The sequence below is a fragment of the Glycine max genome, chromosome 14 (genome assembly GCF_000004515.6).
Source record: "Glycine max cultivar Williams 82 chromosome 14, Glycine_max_v4.0, whole genome shotgun sequence".
Lineage (NCBI taxonomy): Eukaryota > Viridiplantae > Streptophyta > Magnoliopsida > Fabales > Fabaceae > Glycine > Glycine max.
Genome location: NC_038250.2, coordinates 41,542,331 through 41,567,209, shown reverse-complemented (window position 1 = coordinate 41,567,209; position 24,879 = coordinate 41,542,331). Strand labels below are relative to the sequence as shown.

At 34.5% G+C, this 24,879-nt stretch overlaps 2 protein-coding genes across 2 annotated transcripts; one reads left to right on the top strand and one right to left on the bottom strand.

Moving 5' to 3' along the window:
• Positions 1 to 265: 265 nt before the first annotated feature.
• Positions 266 to 2,859, bottom strand: LOC102660549 (protein MEI2-like 6). The gene is made up of 4 exons (XM_006596792.2): positions 2,459 to 2,859; positions 2,165 to 2,278; positions 1,911 to 2,070; positions 266 to 460 (listed from the first exon to the last, which is right to left on the bottom strand). The coding sequence occupies exons 1-4, from the start codon at positions 2,857 to 2,859 to the stop codon at positions 266 to 268; spliced, it is 870 nt and encodes a 289-aa protein (XP_006596855.1).
• Positions 2,860 to 15,050: 12,191 nt separating this feature from the next.
• On the top strand, positions 15,051 to 16,238 carry LOC102660424 (protein MAINTENANCE OF MERISTEMS-like). The gene is made up of 3 exons (XM_006596791.1): positions 15,051 to 15,299; positions 15,384 to 15,938; positions 16,059 to 16,238. Exons 1-3 carry the CDS (start codon positions 15,051 to 15,053, stop codon positions 16,236 to 16,238), a joined length of 984 nt encoding a protein of 327 aa, XP_006596854.1.
• The last annotated feature ends 8,641 nt before the right edge of the window (positions 16,239 to 24,879 follow it).

The window sequence follows — 24,879 nt, the reverse complement described above, 5'->3', positions numbered from 1 at the left end:
ATCTCACATCCCCAAAAAAAAGGATGAAGAAAAACGAGGATAAAGGGTTAGATTAAACTAGAATAACACGCTTAGCAAGGGTGGGATATGCATCAGACCTTAACTAATCCTAAACCGGCAAGGATTCACCAAATGCCATGATCCAAGTCCAAGACAAAAAAGTGCTACAACCTAAGAAAAAAGTTTTTTTTTTTTATTTTTAAAAAAGGCTAAGGATTAATTTCCCTTGGAAAGGGAAAGGACGTACGGAAGGGAAGGACTCGACTCACACGTCATTTGGGTTAAAAGAAGAGGTTCCTAGGGTTCTTCGTGGAAGACCCCATACATGTTTTCCCACATAATTTCTCTTGATTCGACGGTTCAAGCCATCACGGCCTCGTGAGTATAGCACAGGCAAAAAATCTCGGCTCTCGCACTTGAAAACCTTTGCCTGGAAAATCCTCTTCAGATTAGCTTTGCCCTGCACAAGTGAAGTGACATCATTACAATTAAAAAAGAATGGGACAATACATGTAATATATATAGGAAAAAAAACACAGCTAAGTACTAAAATAGGCTGGCTCCCTTGTATTAAAATAAAATTAACAATCTTCTCAGGGAGCAGGAGGGGGTCTGTTCTGTGTTGCTTTATTTGTCCTACTTTTACATGAACTTTGCATATGACCTTTTTGTAGCTAGTCAGTGGTATTTCCTATGCCATGGCTCAGTTTCCTTTCTTAATAAGAAAATGAACTTTATTTGTTCTACTTTACATAATAAGCTTTGCAAGAGACCCCTTTGTAGCTGGTCAAAGGCATTTCCTATGCTACATTCTACAGTTTCCTTAATTAATATGAATATAAATTTCTCTCGGCCCATAAAATAAAACATAAAAGATTCACACTTTCTATTTATTAGGCATTTTTGTTTTGGCATCAAATTATTTTAACCATCAAAATCATGTCAATAAATAAAAATAGTGCTTAAGTTACAAATTAGTACAGCTATTGTAGAAGACGGTAGGAATTGGGTTCAAACTTTATTTGTGCAAATAACAATTAAGGTGGAACATAGTCAGGAACAACGAATCCTTAATGATAAAACAGATTTATTTTGCAAGTTATTTTCTATGGATAATTCCTGCAAAAGTTGGACTAATGAGGGGTATAAAATACTGGAATTTGTGATATGTTTTAAGTATCATAGAAACCAAATTCAGTTGGTTTCAGTTCAAATAAAATTTCAAAGCTTTTATACTAAAACAACAACAAAAAAATTGAAATCAAAGGAAAATGACGTATCTTTTACCAAATAAAAAGGTCCATCACAATTACTCATAAGACCCTACAATTTATCTTCCTCACTCGTGTATGTATTATATCCTGTTACTCGACGATTCTGACAGCGGCTAACAGTCTAACTTTAATCTTTAACTTACTATTGAATCTTATTGTTTAAATAGTATCAAATTGAATTATTATATCTTAAACGCGATTTTATACAAATATTCACATATTTAGAGAAATTAATTGTGTCAAAGAAATGTATTTTGAGTTTAATTAAGATATCTTCAAATAACTGTTAAGATGTGAGTTTTGTTATTAACTTACTTTTTAGAATTAAAACATTGAAACATAGATTCCAGTTAAAAGTTAATAACCAAAATCAATTTTATAAATTCAGTTTCATTCAAAATCCATTTTACTTCACCCAAACACACCCTTAAAGCTGAAAAGGACCCCATACCAAAATGTACACAACGCATCCAAATTTTACAATTTATTAGAATAAATTAGTAGCACTTAATTACAATATTTTAAAGGACCAATTACTCAATAGAATTTCAAGCAAATCCCATAATGAAGAATCGCGTCTGCAGATTTTAGGGTAAAAAATGGCATTCTGTGAAATTAATGACAAAAAAAAAAAACCTGATGCTGAGCCACGTTGATTTCACATATCTTCTTGTTTTTGGTGACATCCCACTCGAAACCTTGGAACTCGCTGTAGAACTTGAACGCTGCAGTAGGAGTGGTGAAGTTCACAAACGCGTATCCCAAATTCGACATCCTTTTCTCTATCGCGTGTTTCCTGTGAAACACAAAAAAACAAACCAAACATTAACAAATAACATACGAATCGTAACAAACAAACAAAAAACCTTGTTCCTGATTCAGAACCCTACCTATAATCCATGGGCAAATAAACAAAATCAAACTTGGACCAAGCCTTGGTATCCTCAGCGCTCTTGTTCTGTTGAAAGCAATGCTCGTCCAGTATGAGCAGCAAGTCTTCAAACCTAACAAATTTTAAGACACAAACAAATCATGTTCATAACAACACTCTTACATACTATACTCATTCTATTCCCAAATCAGCATAGTTTTTTTTTAAAAAAAATGGAGAGAAATTTTTATAAAATACATGAACATGAAAAGTGAGAGAGAGAGAGAGAGAGAGAGAGAGAGAGGTTAATTACTTGAATTGGTTAGGGATATTGCGAATCATGACGGTGGTGATGGAATAAGTCTCAGCTTCTTGAATGGTGTTTGGAAACGGAACAGCTTGAGCTCGATTACGAAGAGCCCTAGCATTACTCTCAGCTGGAAGCTTCCTTCCTCTAACGCTGGCCCACGCTTTATCCGTTTTCACATTCTGATCATAGGTAATTGGCGCGTGAAACGGAAAATTAGGATAAAACCCGAAGCTGGGAGGAACGTAGTACTGACTGATAAAACGAGGATCATAAAATACTTGATTACTGGGTGTCGAATTATAAAGTTGGGCGTTTGGGTTGAGAAGGTAGTCATAAGGGTACTGAGAAAGCATGATGCAGGTTTGGAGCAAAATGACTTGAAGCGGCGAACATGCTGTACTCATAGTTGAAACCGCCCTGGTTATTAATCCGGTCAGGTTAATGGGTCAATGATTTTGATTTAATTGATAGATTAATAATTATTTTAATTCCATTCGGTATATGTTAAAAATTTAAAATTATATATATTTATTATAGAAAAATTTATTAGTATTTTAAAATTTAAAATAACAATCGATAATAATCAAATATTAAAATAACGTTGTAAAAATGATTTTTTTTGTTAGTAAAATCGGTCAAACAAATTTAATTGGAATTTAATATTTAATAACTGATTTAATCGATTGAATCAAATCAAGTTTCACAATAATTATACTTATATAAGAAAAAAAGTAAGATGGTATTTGGTTGCATAAAAACAAAATTTAAAAATAAACAGTAAAATAATAAAATAAAATTTACATTTTTATACTTTATTTTAATAAATAAATTATTTTTTTACTCTAGGGAACAACATTTTAGATTTGAAGGAAAAATGATATTTTTATGTAAAATCACACCTTTTATTTTTTTGGTTGTATTTCTAAACCAAACAGTACCAAGAAAGAGAGAAGTAGTATGGGACATGTTGTCTAACTAAAGTTTTTTTTGGGATGCGGATGTGAGATTAGGAAATATATGAGTAATGATTATGAGGCATTAATTAATTTTTATATTGTCGCATTGAATGTTCTTTCGGTTATTAGGCAACACGGACCTTCTTCTTTTCTTCTTCTGGTAGCCTGTTCTCTACCGTGGCTATGCCCTCTCCACAACAAACGCTCTTTTTCCTTACAAAGACTTTGCAGCCTATCAATTTTTTTACTTTTAAAATATATTGAATAAAAATTATGCTTAATTTCGTTTTGAGTCCTCTAGTAGCTTGAGATTATGATATGACATAAAAAAATAGAAAGAAATAATAAATATAAATAAGATATTTAAAAAGTATGAATATTTATATATCATTATCATTTATTTAAAAACAACATTATCGATTGTAATATTTTAGAAAAATGTTAAAAATAATACATTTTAAAACATAATTTTTATTATTACCATGTAAAATTTGTTATAATTGTATAAATTTTATATTTTTTCTTAAAAAATTTCCACTTATAATTTTATTATTTTTAATAAATTTTATGCCTTAGAACACAAATCCTTCTATGTGCCTTTACTTTCCCAACTCTTCAAAGTTCCTCCAGAATCCAGAACAAAACACAGGCCCTCGATCAGTGCAATGTTTTCTATGTGCCTTCGGACTACTCAGGTATCCTGTTTTATCTTATGATACATACTAATATAATCTTAGGTCGGTTTAATGGTGAAAATTTTGGACAATTGTATGAAGCTTTAGGTTTAAACTTTATTTTATCATCGTTATAGAAAAATAAATTAATCTTATGATCATATCTCACTCTATCACCGTGTTAGTTTCTTTATATAGCCCAATCTACCCGGAGAAGTTAAAAAGTCTTCATATAGAAAGAAATTGGGAATGTAAAGGAAAATTAATCATGCATAAATATTATATAATGGACTTTCCATTAAAAATAAGCCCTATCAGATTAAAGCTTACACTAATTTTATTATAACAATAATAAAAAATTATGTATTTTCGACCTGTAAGCATAGACTTTGGATTAGTGAATTTTTTTGTTGAAATGAATTAGTGAAATTTAAAACTTCTTTAAATGAATTATAACATTAATCATTTTGAATTGCCAAAACATAAAATTTACAATTGATTATAACACAAAGATTGTTAAAAAGTTCTAACATGATTATCTAAAACGGAGTAATATAATAATAGAATTTTTGTTTTCAATTTTTATTTCATTTGCTCTATGTGAAAAAGGTCTGTTTTCTTTTCTTTTTTTCGGTTTGAAATCGGTCATTATATTTCGCGTTGAAATTAATCAAAAAGTTCTGCTAGAAAATCAATACACCGGTGAATATAAAGATTATACTCCGTTTAAAATGTTATTAATGTCTAAAAGTGCTATAATTAGTAAAATGCCAACAAAAATAACATATTTTTACATAAACTAAAATTATTATTTCGTCAAATATTAACAAATGTACGTCTTTCCAAAACTTATGTGTTTTTTTATTTATTATTTACTTTTTTTTGGAGAATGTGTTTTGACTAAAACATTGTACAAAGGGTATATCCCCTAATATTTGATTAACCTTTTCAGTATTTGACAAAAGTAAAGACAAAATATATTGGAATATATCTGGAAAGTCAAGAGCTTATATACTACTACGAATTCTGTGAAAACTTCAGAAATTTCATACTCTCTCATTCGCCTTGTGCTTTTGCAGGTCTTCCATACCATTCTTTGTGCTAAGCTACGAAAGCTCGTGTAAAAGACAATGAAGCTATAAAACTGTTCACTGGTCTGCTCAGCTTTAAAATCACTCTCCTGATGAATATCAAGTTTGGGCATTGGCCTTCTAATTTCTATATAGCGGCAAAAAATCATATATACATGCTATAAATTATTGTGAGGAAATCTTAATATACAAAAGGAAAGATGCCCATCTTAATAAATTTTCTGCCTATTTTAAGGATATTTTGGAAATTAAATTGCACTTCTATATGAGTTAATTAGAGATTAAAATTTATTTATTAAATTTATTAAATATAGCATATGTCTGTTAATTAATACACCGTTTGAATCTTCATACGTGCTTCGTTTTCTTTTACGTGGCTGTAATATGGTGACTATTTCGTGTATCTTCTTAATCGTAGGTGTTGAGTTAGTAATTGAGCGGTGTAAAGAGAGTAATTCCATGATTTTACACTACTAGGTGGGTAATTGGGCAATTACTACGTGTAACTTCTCTGTTTGTTAAGGGACACTTAGCATAGTGTTTATTATATTAATTATATTACATGTAATATGCCTATGAAAGGCAAGGTTATACGATGAAGAATATATGAGAGAAAATTCAAGTTTACTAGTTTGTGAAGTGGTAAATTCTCTCCTCTGTCACTAATGTGTGTAGGTGTGAAAAGTAATCGTCTTTATCTCACTCTTGCTTCTGCTGTGTTCAAGGACGGATTAATAGTGTATCAAAAGATGAGATCAAATTTTTTACACAGTTATTTAATTATCTAACTTCTAATAAATGCCCACCTGCTGAGGATTATGATGAGAGGAGATCGTGTGCATGCCGATGGACCTTTGGCAAGGCACTGCCTGTTTCCACGTATCGCAGGCATTTGGACAGACTGACCCCTGACGTGGTGTGCTGGATTCTGTATGGTGACCACCGTTCATTTAGAGAATTTGAGCCCATCTCATTATTTTTCGGCCATCTCAGATGGGGCCCCTTGATGGTCATTCACTGATCGGAGAGGGTTGTACGACAGTTTGGATACATCCAAACTATTCCGCCACATCCTACTGTGTCTTTAGTCTCTGTTGAAAAAATCGATGATAGATGAATGCAGTTTAGTAACTACATTGCACCTGTAGGGAAACTCTGTGCAGTGTCTGGCCACTGTTTGCCAGATTACATGGATTGGTTCTACATGATTTTGCACCCATTCATGAGTCTGGCACAGCCAGGGGATCCTCCTAGAGTTCCATCGGTTCAGCAATATAACACATTTGTTGAACCAGATGTGTATCAACAATCGATGGCGGTAGCGGCACCTGATGAGGCAGTTGATGTGCATCATCTTCGACATGCAGTGATAATATATTTTTTTGGTATTTGTGTTTGTTGTTTTCTTTTATTTTTTATTACTAACAATTGTTATGTTTTTTTTTTCACCTGCTAAGATGGTTATGTAGCAATTGCTGATAAGTTAGAGAGGCTACTAAACTTGAGGATCCTGACCGAAGGAACAGAAGCCTATACTATTGCTGAAGAATGTATGGGCATCACAAGAAGCTACATTAGCCAACCAAATATACGGACAGTCATTGAAGTTGTTTTATTTTTGCCTTTTATATGTCATTTATAATTTTCTTGATAATTTATTTATTTGGTATATTTATTTATTGACAGTAACATTTGGTTATTTATTTAGTAAATTTTTTATTTTTTGGATACTTTATTTATTGGGTTCATTTATGAATGGACACGTTTTTAATTATGCGATATAAATTTTTGTCATTCATTAATTCGTCCAACAAAAATAAAGCACGTAGAATCATAAATCGTTCTCAAAGTTGACAACACACTGTCAATTACATGTGTATTTTTAAAAAAAAATGAGTAGTACACGTACATAGTGACATAGAAATAACTACTTAGTTGTTTTAGTTTTGATAGTAGCAATGCATGTCTGGTGCAAAATTAAAGCATGACACTACATCATTGTACTTGACAACACATAGACAAATTTGCGCGCTTCTATTTAAAAAAAATAATACAAGCAGTCTCAGTGAATACCATCTATATATACCACACCAACACTCTCAAAAATCACACACTCTCCCCCAATCCAACTTTAGAAACCACATTTTACAACAAACTATGACCTTTTTGGGAGAAACAAGCGGTCAGACCATTGTGAACTCCAGATTAGATGTTATTTTTTCGAATGGATCGATTATTCACAACGAAATTGGTGCTTATTTCCAAAGTTCCACTCCAATACCCATTTGAGTACCTAACGATTGTGGTTTTGAAACGCTAAAAAGCAGAATGCACAATACCCTTCAACTAACCAACGATCAATATTTAGATGAAATTTACTACCTACGACCATTCACCGATGCAAGTAACCAATTTTGCTTTCAATCTATGCAATTGAATAATTATGATGATGTTAACACAATGTTAATGTGTAATGATCAATTCTCGTGTGTTGGGTCGATTGAGTTATTATGCAACATTGGTAGAACACCGAATGGTATATTAAACTTACTTCAAGCCACTATGACCCCTACTCATGATGCCTTGCTATATTACAACAGGAGGTGGAACATGCCCCGCCAACACGACTTTGTCGGTTACTCGTTCACAGTAAAAAATCCAAAAAGACTTGACATTCCTTCGGGATGTACCATCAATGAACTGGAGGATTTGATCAAACAAGTTGCACCTCAAGGGCTTCCCCCTTATGGTATTCATGAATCAGAAACGGTAAGGCGATTGTTTTTTTGACAACCAGGTCATTATGAGTATTCAGACATAGTTATCAAATTTGAAATTATTGAGTTGAAAACTGACGATGACATGCTAAAGGTCTTAGTACAGTCTAACTACTAGAAACAATTTGGGCCAATAGAAATTTTAGTTGTTTTTAGTAAACAGGTAGTCAAAATGGAAGACGATATGTCTCGGTCTTAACATGATTCAATGCAAAATTAGTATTAGTTAACGGTAGTTTTTCATGCATTTTTTGTTTGTTTCAACTATGTTGAAGTTAATGTAATATTTAAATCGTATGTTTATTATTTTCAAAGTACTTACTTATTTCCTAAATTTTAAAAATAATGACTGAAAATAAATTATTATTTACATAATTGTCAACAAAATTATGAATGTCAACAAATTTGGTTTTCAGCCTAGACAAATTTGTGTAACACTGCATTCTACCTATGTATAGGGTGGGCCACTGTTTTGCTTGAGAATGACAATGTGTACTCCAGAACAACGCTGCTGGTGGTAAAGGACAATGATCTTGTAATAAAACCTATTAGATAACGACAAATAAATTGAAAGTAAGATAACCAACTAAAGTGTCAGCACTTATACTAACATCATAATTATGCAATTACCTTTACAAAATGATTTCCATACACATGATCAATGCATATTATGCGATGCACAGAAAAATCTCGTGGCGGTTGACTTCTAAGAGGAAAAAATGTCATGCTTTGTTGTCATGAAAGAGAAACAACGATCACGTTGTATCGTGAAGCAATAACATATCCCATATCCATCATATTCATTCACTTGTCCATGGTAACCTACATGTAAAAGACAACAAATGTCGATTACTTAAAGGTTATTTTGAGAAAAAGTGACATAACAATGAACTTACACACCATAGATAATCTGTCAACAAGTAGGGAACACTTTAATTCCTCAAATCTCTCTATGCCACTAAGCAGGTTAATATACTCTTCCAACCAGCTTGTCAGTTCTTTATGCAGATGGTTGCGCACCAATGACCATTCTTCACCCATACCTAATAAGGCAGCTATTGCCCGATAACCAGAATTACTATCCGCTTTGACATCAATAATGTTTTCAATAGAATCCTGGATGCAAGGATGAAATTGATCTAACATTGAAATATTTCGTCTCTGTATTGGTTCCTCAGATAATGATGCACTACGTTTCACTGAAGAATTATTATTTTGCACAGAGTGTAATGCATCAACATACTCCCAATGAGACGGATTGTGTTTTGTTGACTTTTGTTGTTTAGTCAGCGGTTTTTTTGGAGCACCCTTGATTTTCACCTTTTCTGGAGGATGACACATTGAGTTCATATCAGGATAAGCAATTTCTCGCAATTTTGTCTTCAAATGTACTTTTCCACAAACATCGAGTTGCTCAAAGCATTTCGATATGGTTTCCATCTCTTTAGTTATGGTCACATGTGCCTCACATGCACATGGAAGACTGTGGGTACTCCTCATGACACATCCACAACGTGAAGGGTTTTTGCCTGCATAAGGTACACGCTCATACTCAGCAACAATTTCATTTAAAACGTACCTTTATACCATGCCAAGTAGTTTTTTGTACAAGATAACTTTAAACACATGCCCAACCACGTGTGTGCTTGTCTCAAAAGATGTTTTAATCTAGGTGTGTTGAAGTGTCATCATATTATTCATTGCTTCCCAAACACTGCATATGTCACCAACAGAGTTTTGTAGGAGTCTCTTTAATGACCAATGGGCACTCTCAATCCTATAGATGAAATATACAAAAACATATAAACAACCGCAACATTTTCATTTAAGTCAACACTTAAACAAATGAACATAAACAAAAAACAATAATGATACCTGTTAGTGGTTGTGTTTCCTAGATGCATCACTTTGTTGGTCCATGCTTTCACAAATCTTTCTTTGTGCGGAATCACCCATGTTTGACACACATAGTCCACAAACATAGGCTACGGAGAGCAAGCCATTTCAAATTTTTTAAGGTACTCATCTAAAGAACTCTCACATGGACAGTATACCAAACTCTCCTAAGCCTCCATCACATAATCCCATGCATTCTTTTGAGCAACCAGGGTTTTGCACTTTGCCTTCACATTCTTGTCAATGTGGAACCGACACAACAAGTTCGTAGCATCCGGGAATACAGTTTTCACTGCATTCATCAAAGACAAATCTCTGCCGGTGACAATAACCTCGGGGAGTGCATCAACTCTCATGAAAAGACACCGAAACCGCTGTAGAGCCCAAACAACATTATTAAGACGTTCTCATTCCAAGTAAGCAAAAGCAACATAGAATGTCATTTTTGTAGGTGTAACACCAACAATATCAAGCAATGACAGTTTGTACCTATTTGTTTTGTAGGTATTGTCGATCAAGAAAACTAAATTACAAGAATTGGTTAACTTTACTACATCAAGATGACTCCAGAACAAGTCACGTACAACATTATTATCCTTCAACATATTCTAGTGAATATATTTATCTCAATCAAACAGCATTATGAGTTGTTGCATTTCGGTGTTACTCCCTCTTATGGAAGAACGATAAGCATGTTTGGCATTGTAAATTTGTTTGATTGTTGTATAATTGTTGTCATTGTGCTCCTTCAACGTCAACGAAATATTTTTTTGCTTCACCATGAACTTCGTCATATCAGCAACAATAATTTTCTCGTCCTTTGTCAGTTGACCTGCATATGGATGTCCAACTAATAACTTTGTCATTTTGTGATTGTGAACCCCACAAATTAACTTCACCATCCATCCTTCTCCTCCCACAACTGGCTTCGCACGCAACTTAAATGGACATCCACATTTTCTATTGCCAGTGCATGTTTTTACCAAATTATATTTCTTAGGCCTATACTCACCACTCCTTTTGTAAGCTATCAATAGAAATGAGGCTTTTCCTCGAACACCAGTATGGGTGTCTGGCCTCATTATAACAACAAAAAATCCAATGTCATGAGCCACCGATCAAGCCCGTTGTAAAACTTCATCACAGCTAGCAAACAACCATAACACAATTCAAATAAGGTCTGACATCAATAAACATCTATGTAATATAATTACTGTACCAACAACAACAAATTACACAAATACCTGAGAAGTATTAAAGGCATTAAAGCAATCAACATGTTCTACTTTAACGCCAGCATCTTCCTCATTTTCAACATTCATACCAATTTCTTCATACATGATACTATCATACATCAACTGCTCTTCGTCCATCTTAATAAAACATTTAACAAATTCAATGAAAAATAATTATACAATCACTTCATTTGTTATCGACACAAATATAGTTGTATACAAAAATAAAATAAACATGTATTGTACATCATATAACCACAGACTACATTTTTATTACACATTTTCATTAAAATGTCATATAAATCTAATAAATACATCATTCAATAAAATACATAATTCAGTTAAACATGTAAATACATAATCATTGTCATATAAATTTGTTTAATTATTAATCATTAGTAAATTAATTTTTAAGCAATCTAATGTTAGTTAATTATTAATCATTAGCATTTTTTTTACCATTCTAATTACTGAATACATTTTTTTATATCACTATAAAATAATATCACCAAATCAAATTTTCTGAAATTACTAAAACTAGTACAAAAAAATTAAAAAATTAATAATATTTAAATTAACCAAATTTAAATTGCATTTTAATAAATAAAATTAAAAATAAAGCAATCCGTAAGAACCTATGGATTGGCAATCCGTATGGTCCATATGGTTCATACGGATCAATAATCCACATGAACCTTACGGATTTCCAATCCTTATGAACCATATGGATTGACAATCTGTATGTTCTTAAATTTTTTTCGCGTACCTCTTCTTCTTTGGCAACAAAAACCGACCAAACTTGACCGTATACTTCTGAACAACGCTTGTACACCACCGGAGACCAAATACGCTTCAAAATTGACCATAAAGGAAGCAACTTACACTAAGTGACCGAGATTTTGGGGGGGAAAATGGCGCTACAGAAATGAAAAACTTCTCCTACTATTTATAACCAAAAATACCCATTTTGGCATTTAAGAAAACTGTTAGGTGCCCTAGCAAAAATGCTGGATGCCCCAAGCAATTCCCCAACAACTTCCATGCTCACTTTGAGCTTAGGCCCAAGGTGGTGGTGGCACCAAAAGGGTGTGTGTGACGAATTGAAATCATGTTGGTTGGGGTTGTGGGGGGGAATGGTTGATGGGATCCTTTGGAGAGTTAATGCTAGAGGGTGTTCATGATGGTGGAATTAGAGATGGTGCCTCCTCAACATGGAAAAGAGGAGGAAATAAGGAGTTCTAATGGTTTGGGTAGAAGGATGGGGGAGTATTTTTTTTTTTCCAGAAAAATTACGTTACATGAGATGAAGAAAGGGATGAGAGTGTGTTTAGAGGGAAGTTTGGGGATAAAAAATGAGAAGGGAGAGTGGAAATAACAATGGCCTAATATCCTTTCTTGTGGTTTAGTTTGGGTATATATGTGTAAGGGAAATGCTAGGTGCACCCAGCAATTTTAATGAATTGGCCATTTTGCCCTTTAACAAAATTTTTAAAAAGTGCCTCCTCCTCTGAAAGAAGCACTTGTTGTTGCTTCTTTTCTTGCTTTTTTTGGTTCTTCCGGGTTCTTGCTTCCTCTTCTTCGTCAGGGACACTGCGAGCCAAGCGCCAAGCTTCTTCTTCTTCTCTGCGAACAAGGCTTCGAGGTTAGTCTCCCTAACTCCCCTTTGCTTTTAATATCCAACATTGTTGTAGTAGTGGAACCTTAGGATAGTAACCTTAGGGTAGAAGACGCCGGAAAAAATGGGGAAAGGGGGCTTACGGCAGCGGCTTCCAGAAGATCCGTTAGGGGTTCTTCCGGAAGTCTCCCGGAACACCTCTTCCGAAAAGTTTCCGGAATAAGTAGTTCTTCCGGAAGAATTCCGGAAGAAGGGTTCTTCTGGATGACCTTTGAGATTTCTGGAAGAACTTTCCGGAAGAAATGGTTCTTCCGAAATAATTCCGGAAAAACCACTTGTTCTCGAAGTTTGTTTTTTATTTTTAAAAAATATTGTTTTGTTTTTTTAAAAAAATGAATGATAATTATATTTTTATGATTATTTTGTATTTGAGATTTTATTAAAAAATGAGGTTTGGCTTTTTGATGACAAATAAAGATGTTTTTTTTATAATTTAAGTTGTGTATTTTTACTAAATATTAATTTTTAAATTATGTTTTTTTGTTTATAAATGAAGTTGTGTCTGTTGTTTTTTATTGTTTATTTTTTAAAATTAGTGTATTTTATTTATAAATAAAGTTGGTTATTTGTATAAATTAAGTTGGTTATTTTTGTTAATTGGTTTTGTTTATTTTTTATATGATTTTAGTTGAGTATTCTACTAATTATTTAATTTTAAATTATTTATGTTTTTTGTTTATAAATGAAGTTGTTTATTTTTATAAATAAAGTTGTGTGTGTTTTGGAATTTTTTTTAAAAATACTATTTTTTTATAAATGATATAAATTAAGTTGTGTATGTTTTGAAATATTTTTTCCCATTTTTGTTTTATTTTTATATATAATTTTAGTTGTGTATGCTTATTAATTATATATTTTTAAATTAGTTGTGTTGTTTTGTATATAAATAAAGTTGTTTATTTTATTATAAATGAAGTATTTTTTTTTTAAATTAAGTTGTGGATGTTTACTAATTAATTATTTTTACATTAGTTTTGTTTTTTTATAAATGAAGTTGTTTATTTTTTTAAAATTAAGTTGTGGATATTTTTTAATTAAGTATTTTTACATTAGTTGTGATTTTTTTATAAATGAAGTTGTTTATTTTTTTTTAAATTAAGTTGTGGATGTTTACTAATTAATTATTTTTACATTAGTTGTGTTATTTTTTATAAATGAAGTTGTTTATTTTTTTTAAATTAAGTTGCGGATAATTATTTATTTTTACATTAGTTGTGTTTTTTTATAAATGAAATTGTTTATTTTTTTTAAATTAAGTTGCGGATAATTAATTATTTTCACATTAGTTGTGTTTTTTTATAAATGAAGTTGTTTATTTTTTTTATAAATTATCTTGTGTATGTTTTCAAATAATGTTATTTAAATTAGTCTTATTTTTTTTATAAATAAATTTGTTTTATTTTTATAAAGAAAGTTGTGTATGTTTTGACCGAAAAAAATACGTGTTTCACATGATTTGCAGATCATGGCTAGAACACGAGGTTTAGGTCGTGCCATAGGTAGAGTTATAGGCAGAGATAGACAGGATGACCATGATGATGTTCCCGAGAGGCGTAGGCCTACTGCATCAGCCCGTAGGCAACGGGTTCATCAGATGACTCAGGATGTTCTTGTTGAGGATGCCCCTGATATAGCTGAGGATGCACCTGAGATGACTGCGGACGTACAGGGTGCTGATGGTGCTGAGGGGTCACATGCTGATGATGCTGAGGGATTCCCAGGTGGACCACGTGACCCGTCAGTGCTGACATCATTTGCGGACCATGTTGCACACGCCGTTTGGAGTGGACAGGTATTTTAATTTGTTAATTATTTATCATTGTTGATTTATTTGTGATTAAATTTTTTTTTATAATTGTATAATTTGTACTTCAAATCAGGAACGTCCTGATTTGAAGTTAGTGTCACATGGGAAGAAGGTGACATTGATTGGGAGGCCAGTGCCTGAAATTGAAGGACTGGTAGGTGCTATAGGATTAAGTCCACTGATCGATTGTTCAGTTGTTACTGGCGATCCTGGACTTGTATCCGCATTTGTGGAGAAGTGGCACAGTGAGACCAACACCTTCCACCTTCCGGTAGGAGAGTTGACGATCACATTGGATGATGTGTCGTCACTCCTTCATTTTCCTATCACTAGCGCGCTGCACAGCTTTCATGCTCTTTCTAAGGAGGAGGCGATCTTTTTGTTGACTGAGTTGCTAGAGGTGTCTGCCGAGGAGGCTAGAGCCGAGACAACACTGACACGTGGGGCATACGTACGACTGGGATGAGTTCAAGATATTTATGAGATGAGATGTCAAGCCCGGCTGTGGATTGAAGCAGCTCGTGCTTATCTGCTGCACCTGGTCGGTTGCACTCTTTTTGCTAATAAGAGTGCAACATACGTTCATGTGGTTCACCTAGACGCTTTTTGCGACCTGGGTCAGAGTGGTGGTTATGCTTGGGGAGTTGCCGCGCTGGTTCATATGTATGACCAGTTAGATGAGGCTTCTAGGACCACCACACGACAGATTGCGGGGTACCTGACTCTACTACAGGTAAATTTTGTGTTTTTTAATATGTTACGTTCGATTATGATTTAAACATGTTTTTATGTTATGTTAACCTCATTTTTAGTGTAGTGCTGGATCTACGAGCACTTCCCTAGTGTGCACCAGTGTGTCACAGATGATACATACCAAGAGACGTCCCCACGTGCTTCCCGGTGGCTGACGTCGAAGGCGCATATGAAGGGAATCACAGGAGCACCTTACAAGGCACGTTGTGATGCTTTGACCGTCACAGATGTGTCCTGGTTGCCATACACTGAGCATCGGGGGGTTAGGGCCTTTGAGCTGATTTCATCATTCCAGGGTCAGCTGAGATGGGGTCCTATGGTGGTCACAGCTCGACCAGAGAGGGTGGTACGACAATTTGGTTACATTCAGAGTATCCCTCCGCCGCCTGTTAGTGCTCGATTGTCACATGATGATATAGATGACAGGTGGATGCATTTTGTGGAGCACGTACTACCTGTGGGTGAGCTTTGTCTAATGCCTGGGCAGGTATCTACGGATTACATGGAGTGGTTTTTCCGCATATCTCACCCATTGATGATACCGACCCAGGCAGGTGACCAGCCCAGATATGCACCAGCCGCAGACCCTGAGGAGTACATACAGCCGCCCAGCCCCCAGGTTCCAGTGGCATTTGACCCCCCCTCTACATGCAATGGTAAGATTTTTTGCGCGTTTAATGTTTGATGAGTTGTTATTTATTTTAAATTTTATAATAAATGTTTTTAATGACTGTCACAGGATGATTACGACGGCTATGAGGCGATTGCACAGAGGTTGGAGCATGTGCTCAACCTTAGGATGGTCATTGCAGGCACAGAGTTATATGATATTATGCAGGATTGTCTGACGATCGCCAGAGGGGGAGCCAGTGCTGATGGAAGTGTCAGGGCTCGACAGAGACGGCGCACAGAGCATTGATTATTGTATTTAATTTTTGTTTTGTAGTTGCCATGAATTTTTGTATTTGTTACACTTTTTAGTTTAATATAGTTGACTTGTTTTGCACAGTTTATTATTTTATGATATTAACTGACGTATCGATTCTGATTCCGATCGTGGTCCTTAAGCGAAGTTTTGGAGTGTTTTAAATTTTTTTTTTAAAAAAAGTGAAGCTAAAATCATGAGTTTTGTTAGTAAGAATTACATTAAAAATAAATGTTTTTTTATAAAAGAGGCAGGAAATCCAAAAAAATAGGAATCGGATCCTTTTTTTTATGTTTAAGTACCTATGTTTGGGGTTTTTTTTGTGGGTGTGCGAGTGACGTAAGACATTGGAGGGACGCTATTTCTCATGTTTGGACGTCAAAGAACACAAAAAAATTATTGCCTTTCCCCGGTTCCATCAAATAACACCTAAAAAAAGAGCCAAAAAATCCAAAAAAATAGGAATCCGACCCTTCTAAGTATGCGTAAGGTTTTAAGGTCAAACAATTAAAATAAATTATCTTTGGACCATTGAAATAACACATTGAACTTTATTATGGTATTTAAACACGCCGTAAACAGATAAAGGTTACATCAATGAAAAAGCAAAAAAATAAACATTGCATTCGGTTGTTTAGCGATGTCGCAGTCACCTCGTCTTCGATTTTCACAACATATTTAGTAAAGACAGCTAAAATTTCTATTGGTCCATATTTTTTTCAGTAGTTAGATTGTACTAACACCTTCAGCAGTTCTTCGTTGGTCCTCAGCTCATTTATTTCATATTTTATAAGCGTATCTAAATACTCAAAGCGAACTGGTTGACGAAAAAACAATCGTCTTACCGTTTGTGATTCGTGAATTCCAAGAGGGGGAATCCCTTTAGGTGCAACTTGCTTTATTAAATTCTTCAGTTCATCGATGGTACATGTTGAAGGAATTTGAAATTTCTTAAGATTTTTTCCTGTGAACGCGCATCCAACAAATTTGTTCTGCGGTGGCATGTTTCATTTCCCATTGTAATACACGATCGCGTCATGAGTACGGGGCATAGTGCGTTGAAGTAAGTTTATTATTCCATCTAGTGTTCTTCCAACGGTGCATAATAACTCAATCGGACCAACACAAGAAAATTGATCATTCACATTAACATTGTGTTGACATTGTCATCATTTATCAATTTCATACACTGAAACCGAATTTGGTTACTTGTATCGGTGAATGGCTTCCGGTAGTGAATTTCATCCAAAAATTGTTTGTCGGATAGCTAAAGGGGATTGTGTATTCTGGTTTTTAGGCTTACAAAATCACAGCTGTTTGGTACTCGAATGGGCACCGGAGTTGAAGTTTGGAAGTAAACGCCAATATCATTGTGAATAATTGATCCATTTGGAAAAATGAAAGTCAACCTTGAGTTGACAATCGTCTGACTGCTAGTTTCTCCTAAAAATGTCATACTTTGTGTATCAACCCTACTTTGTGTAAACGCTATTTTGTAGTACTCTTTTGAGAGCCCAATGAGCTGATTCAACCCTACATTTAAAATACACAACAAACATGAAAATATACAACAATTAAATACCATTTATTAATAATCCTTACTAAAAAATAAAATCAATTCTTAATACCTGTTTGTTGTTGTGTTGCCTAGGTGCATGACCTTATTCGTCCATGTTGTAATAAATTTTTCCTTGTGGGGGATAATCCATGTGTCGTTAACATAGTCAATGAACATCGGCCATGGCGAACAAGCAATTTGAAACTTCTGAAGCAACTCAGTGAACTGGTGTTCGGACGGACAATCACCCAAAGTACCCCAGTTATCCATTACATAGTGATGTAAGCTCCATTGGAGCTTGTAGGCCTAGGATCTTCTTCATCCATGGATTCCTTTTCTTCTTGGAAGATAAATGGCAGTGGAATGGAGAAGGAAGAGAGAGAGGAGACGCCACTTCAAGGAGAAGATGAGTCTAGAAGAAGCTCACCACCATAGGAGGCCATGGATAAGAGCTTGGAGGAAGAAGTAGATGAATGAAGGGAGAGGAAGAGAAGAGCACGAAATTTTGTGCTCTAAAAGAGCTCTGAAATCTGAAGTTTAATTTTCAAATGATCAAAGTTTAAAAAAATGCACACACATGACCTCTATTTATAGCCTACATTGTCCTTCCCATGGAAGTATGAGAGTTTAATGTTAGCCTCTTGAGGCTTTCTTTCCTTTTCTCTCCTATGGGAGTGAGGTCTAAGATGTGACCTATGCCTTCCTTCATAACAGTCACGAAGTTCTTCACTTAGGCTCTTGCAAGAGTTATGACTACTATAAGAGGCATGTTTTTCTTTTCTTAACTCTTTTAGTATTTTCCTTCTTTATTCTTCCCTTATTTTCTCTTTTTCATCTTGACTTATTTCTTCCACTCTTTTTTTTCCTTTTTCTTTTCTCTTTTGTTTTTCTTTCCACAACTTAAGGGATCTTAACTCATCTAATATCTTATACAAGGGGTCCTTAGGAGTAGATCCCTCACCATTAACACTAGATGAAGAATGAAGACTCATGTTGGTTCCTAAGTCATGGTTCTTTTTTGTTAGGGGTTTGAAAACAAAAGGTAAAAGAAAATATGGTTGAAACTAGCCAAAATAAACACTAAAAGAGGTGTGAAAGATAAGGTAAAAACTAAGCTATCTAGGCGGTTTTACAATAGAGGGTAAAGGAAATAAGCTATGAAAGTAAGCAAGAAATTAAAGTGCAAGAAATGCAAACTAGGCGGATCCTAAGAGTGTTTGGATGACCTCATTTAAGGTTCCCAACAAAGCACTCACTATCCTAAGGGAAAATTGCCTAAAATTATTACACACAAATGGAAGTAGGGTGACCTAGTGAAGGCTCCCAACTTACTTTCAATGAAATGCCTTTTTGTTACAAGATTTGAAAGCAAAGCAAATTGCCAATTACAAAATTACAAAGAAAAAAAGTCCTCAATTGTGGTGGCTATTCTCTCTTTAGTGTTTCACTCAATTTGGAGTGCTTCTTATTCCAATAGCTCTTAAGGTGGTTGGCCCCTTGCTTCTTGACTCAAATTCTTCAAGATATGGCACCAATCCTCCTTTCCAATTCCCTATATGGCAACTCACAAGCAAGGAAACAAAGAGACAAGCAATAACCAAAGACCAAAAAAAATGAAATGAAAGCTAAACCAATAGAGTTTTAACAAGACAAATTTTCAAGGATTATTCAACAATTAAAGCAATGAAAAGCACAAAAAAGCAAGCTAGGACTCAAAGAGAAACCTAGAATGGCTCTAGAGTAGAATAGAAAAACTCTAAAAAAAAAGACTCAAGAAACCTCTAGTTTTGGCACTTGTTTTCACAATAATTTTCAATTGAAATTTCAGAACTAGGATTGGTATAAAATAGGCACCAATTATATAACAAATTTTGAGCCAAAACAACAAGCACACTTTCCTTTCACTTTTTTTTTCCTGGACACTGATTTTTCTGCCAACTTGTGTGATTTTTCTTATTTTTTCCTTTTACCCAAATCGCTTGTTTCTTTTTTTATAATTTTGGTCCAGATGTCTAGAAAATTCAGTAAAACTTTCAGCTCAAAAAACGTAGTGACCAATTCCAGTAATTTATACAAGTTCGTATGTTCAAGCTGCCAGCACCAGCGATTTCAACCTAGAAATCAAGAGTAGTGTTTATGTTACTTAAGGCTTGGATAGTTACAATTTGTGTTTGTTTATGCTCAATTATCTTGAATAACACAATTCAAAAGAGCTTAAGACTTATTTTGATTCACAAATCCAGCCACAACTCAGCACCACAACTCAACTTCATCATAGGCATCATGTAGGAAACTTAGAAAACAAAAAAAAGTTCAAGAACAAGACTACTTCTAGGAATTGATTTAGAACATGTTATGAACTAAATAACATGCATGAATTAGACTCAAAATTCAAAAGATAGGCTAAGAATGGCAAGAATACATGAACAAATGTATCTAGAATTCAATCAACAAAATAAAATTCAACACAAACTTAGAACATAATGTGACAACTATTATGACTAAACATGACTCTAAGACAACATGGATTAAGTGATTTACACTTAGATTTTTGTGTTTTTATAATCAATATTTTGGAAGAAAATTTAGATATAAAGGTTCAGCACAAGAATATTATGAATGAAAAATGATAGAACCTAAAATCAACACAAAAAACAAGATTCAAGAGTAGATCTACAAAATTTGAACCATAGAAATGCAAGAACAAGTGTAGATCTAAGATTTAATCGGTTTATTTTTTTTGAATCTACTCTAAACAGCACCAAACCACAAGACAATGGAGGATATACATGGAGAATAAGATTAAGAACAAGGAATTAAAGAGAATTCACCGAACAAAAAGATAGAGGAAGCAAAAGAACATCACCTAGATAAAGATGGTCTTGATACCACATGATGTAAGCTCCATTGGAGCTTATAGGCCTAGGATTAGTGAATTTGTGGAGCCAAACTTTGGAGCCAAAATTTCACTAATTATGATTAGTGAATTTTAGTTATGGTTCAGCCCACTAATCCAAGATCAATTCCAAGATTCTCCACTAAGTGTGCTTAGGTGTCATGAGGCATGTAAAGCATGAAGGACATGCACAAAGTGTGACTATATGATGTGGCAATGGGGTGTAGTAAGCAAATGCTCACCTCCCCCTCTAAAATTTTATTGGATTGGGCTTCTACCAATTCAATTAAATTTATTCCCAAACACACAAATCAAATATTCACTTAGTGCATGTGAAATTACAAAACTACCCCTAATACAAAAACTAGTCTAGGTGCCCTAAAATACAAGGGCTGAAAAATCCTATATTTATGAGGTACCCTACCTACATTATGGAGCCCTAAATACAAGACCCAAAAATAATGAAATCTTAATCTAATATTTACAAAGATAAGTGGGCTCGTACTTAGCCCATGGGCCCAAAATCTACCCTAAGACTCATAAGAACCCTAGGGTCTTCTCTTGCATCTCTGGCCCAATCTACTTGGAGTCTTCTATCCAATGTCCTTGCGGGGTAGGATTGCATCACATAGTCCCACGCATTTTTTTCACCGATTAAAGATTTGCACTTCGCCTTCACATTCTTATCAATATGAAACCTGCACAACAAATTTGTACACTCCGGGAACACAGTTTTCACTGCATTCATCAGTGCTAGGTCTCTGTCAGTGACAATAACAACAGGGAGGCGATCGTTTATTAAAAATACGTCTCGAAATCGTTCTAAAGCCCATACAATATTATTAACACGCTCAGCCTCCAGATATGTAAACCCAACAGAGAATGTCATCGCCGTTGGTGTCACTCCAACAAAGTCAAGTAGTGGGAGTCTGTACCTGTTTGTTTTGTAGGTATTATCTATAAAAAAACACCAGATGACATGCATTGCATAACTTTACTACATCTGGGTGACATCAAAACAGATCACACACCACTACTTCATCCTTCAATCTATGCCAATGAATGTATTGATCACGTTCGAGAAGTTTCATCAGATGTTGTATTTCGGTATCAGCTCCACTTATTGAAAAACGATATGCACTTCTTGCATTGTAAATTTGCTTTATCGTGGTGCAACTGTTGGCATTGTGTTCCTTCAACGTTAGCAAGATGGTTTTTGGTTTCACCGTCGACTTTGTCATATCAGGAATAATTTTCTTTTCATCCTTAGTCAATCGCCCAGCGTATGGATGTCCAACTAAGGACTTTGCCAATTCATGATTGTGAATCCCACATATCAACTTCACCATCCAACCTTCCCCTCCATGCACTGGTTTCCCACGAAGCCTGAAGGGACAACCACATTTCCTACTCCCAGTGTCTTTTCTAACGAATTCTTTATTCTTACACTTGTACATACCACTCCTTTCACACCCAATTAAGACAAATGAACTTCTTCCTTTGCTACCGGTATCTGTGTCAGACCTCATAATCACTGCAACAAATTCATTTTCATGGGCAACTAATCGAGCCCATTGCAAAACATCATCTCGAGTACCGAATACCTACAACGCAACCCCAACATATTAATTTTTATACAAAACATCAATTCAACCAAATGACTCAAATTATCTATGATTACCTGAGACGTATTAAAAGTATTTGAACAATCGACATGTGGTTCATTCACCCCACATGTTAGACAAGTGGCCTCAGATATCTTAAGAAGGGGGGGTTGAATTAAGATATTCCAAACTACTTCCCCAAGTAAAAACCTATTTCACTTTTTATTTAAGTTATAAATTTCCTTAACAATGAACTTCTTAAATATTGATTCAAATAAAACAATTTGAATATGAATATAAAGCAATAATAAATAAAGGAGTTTAAGGGAAGAGAAAGTGCAAACTCAGATTTATACTGGTTCGGCCACACCCTTGTGCCTACGTCCAGTCCCCAAGCAACCCGCTTGAGAGTTCCGCTATCTTGTAAATTCCTTTTACAAGTTCTAAACACACAAGGACAATCCTTCCTTTGTGTTTAGAATTCTTTTACAACAAGAGACCCTCGGTCTCTTAATCCCTTAGAGAATTAGAAGGAGAAAAAGAATGAATCTCTCTTGAAAAAGATAGATTTTACAGATTGAGCACTCAAATAATTCCTTAATGAATTGCAATTGAATTGGCCAAGGAATTCTTAAGAGGATAAAATGATTTTGCTCTTTTAGAGAATAAAAACTTGTTGTTCTGAAAAACTCTGAGAAAATTCGTGTTATAAATCACATATATATAGACCATTGGTGGTCATGAAAAAGCCTTTTGAGAAGTTGTGACTCTTAGAATTATTTATCTGAAAGTCTTGTCTGCTAATTGATTACAGCTTTTAAAATTTGAATTTAAAACGTTTATTAATTGTTGGTAATCGATTACCAAAATTGTGTAATCGATTACACAGTCTAAAATTTGAATTCAAATTTTTAGTAGCTGTTGTAAAGCATATTTGGCCACTGGTAATCGATTACATCTTCTGGTAATCGATTACCAGTTAGTAAATCCTTTGAAAAACACTTTTAATTTAAATTACTTGGCCAAACCTTTTGCTAATTCAATTAAGAATTCCCTTCCTAATATACTAGTGATCATCTTGATGTTGTGACTTGTATTCTTGAAGTATTGTCTTGAATTTAAACTTGAAAAGCCCATTTGCATCAATTGCATCATATCATCATGATCATCATCAAAACACCAAAGGCATTTGCATCTACATTCTCCCCCTTTTTGATGATGACAATACAAGTCCTGAAATCAAGATTCAAGAGCAAGCAACAAACAATTGTATATATATAAAATTTATGTTTACTCCCCCTATGTTTTGGAATTTATGATCACTTGATTTCAAAGTTTGTTAAGCTTTTCTACATCCCATTTTTCTCCCCCTTTGGCAACATCAAAAAGCCAAAGTTCTTGGGAAGTAAACCAGAGATAATAATGGAGTAGAAACAGATGAACATCAAAGTGTAAGGCATAAGCAACCAAACGCACAAATGAGAAAAGAAAAACCAAACCATAATCCAAATAATAAAAAACAAACCACAGAGTATCAAAGCATAAAAGTTTGAAATCCAAATTCTACAAGATAAATAAAGTACTTAACATAATAATCTAAATTCTAAGAAACTAAATAGCCAAAATACACGGCTTATAAGAGACATATAATTAGAAACTAAATTCTAAGAAGGTGGAGGTGGTGGTGGAAGATCGAAACTCTGACGAATGTAACCTACATCCTCTTCAAGCTGTGTGAGGCGAATGTCCATGCCGGCAAAGCGTGTATCTAATGAGTCGAAACGGTCACCAACATAAGAACGAAGACCCCGTAATTCGGAGAGGACTTCATTCATGAGTGCTAAATCATCGCGCTGAGGAGGAGGAGAAGGAGTACGTTCATCTTGAGGAGGGAGTGCATCCTTCTTCAGCCATTGACCATTCCGATCTTTACGGTACCCAAAGGAAGTCACTGCACCAGCACCAATTGCAAAGGAACGCTTGACTTGAACAAATGGTTCATCATCAAGCGGAATTTGAAAATGATGCAGAAATAGAGTAATCAAATGTGGATAAGGGAGAGGTGCATTGGCCCGTAATGCCTTATGCATTCGGTACCGAACCAAATGGGCCCAGTCGATCTGACGACCGATAAGAAAAGCCCACATAAGAATCAAATCCTCCACAGAGGCTTGTGCTAAATTTGAAGACCGAGGAAGCAAAATTCTAACAATTATATAGTGCATGATGCGATTATCAAATGTTAATGACCCGGCCAGCAATCTACCGGTCATTTCAGCTTGATCATTGCAGACCATACGACGAGCATCATGACTCGAATAATCAAATTTCCAGTCATTAACAATGGTGCCCTCAAAAGGTGCACCTTGACTGGGTAAATTAGTTAAAGAAAAGAACAATGACTGATCAATGACCATAGGAATACCATGCACCTCAGAAATAATAATGCAATCCTGAATTTTTAAATTGCAGTAGAAGACTTTTACAAGTTTAGGATAATATGGCAATTTTAATGACATGAAATCAACAAGGCCAGAATTTTGAAACACTTGATAGCAATCAAACGTTTCATCATTA

Bases quoted from the DNA above. Each gene is read 5' to 3' on its own strand.
- LOC102660549 (XM_006596792.2), bottom strand. From the start codon at position 2,859: ATGAGTACAGCATGTTCGCCGCTTCAAGTCATTTTGCTCCAAACCTGC. The intron at 2,279-2,458 runs GTAATTAACCTC...AAAATTTGTTAG, and splicing joins AATATCCCTAACCAATTCAA to GTTTGAAGACTTGCTGCTCA. The intron at 2,071-2,164 runs GTAGGGTTCTGA...TGTGTTTCACAG, and splicing joins TATTTGCCCATGGATTATAG to GAAACACGCGATAGAGAAAA.
- LOC102660424 (XM_006596791.1), top strand. From the start codon at position 15,051: ATGAGATGTCAAGCCCGGCTGTGGATTGAAGCAGCTCGTGCTTATCTG. The intron at 15,300-15,383 runs GTAAATTTTGTG...TTTTTAGTGTAG, and splicing joins GGTACCTGACTCTACTACAG to TGCTGGATCTACGAGCACTT. The intron at 15,939-16,058 runs GTTCCAGTGGCA...TGACTGTCACAG, and splicing joins TACAGCCGCCCAGCCCCCAG to GATGATTACGACGGCTATGA.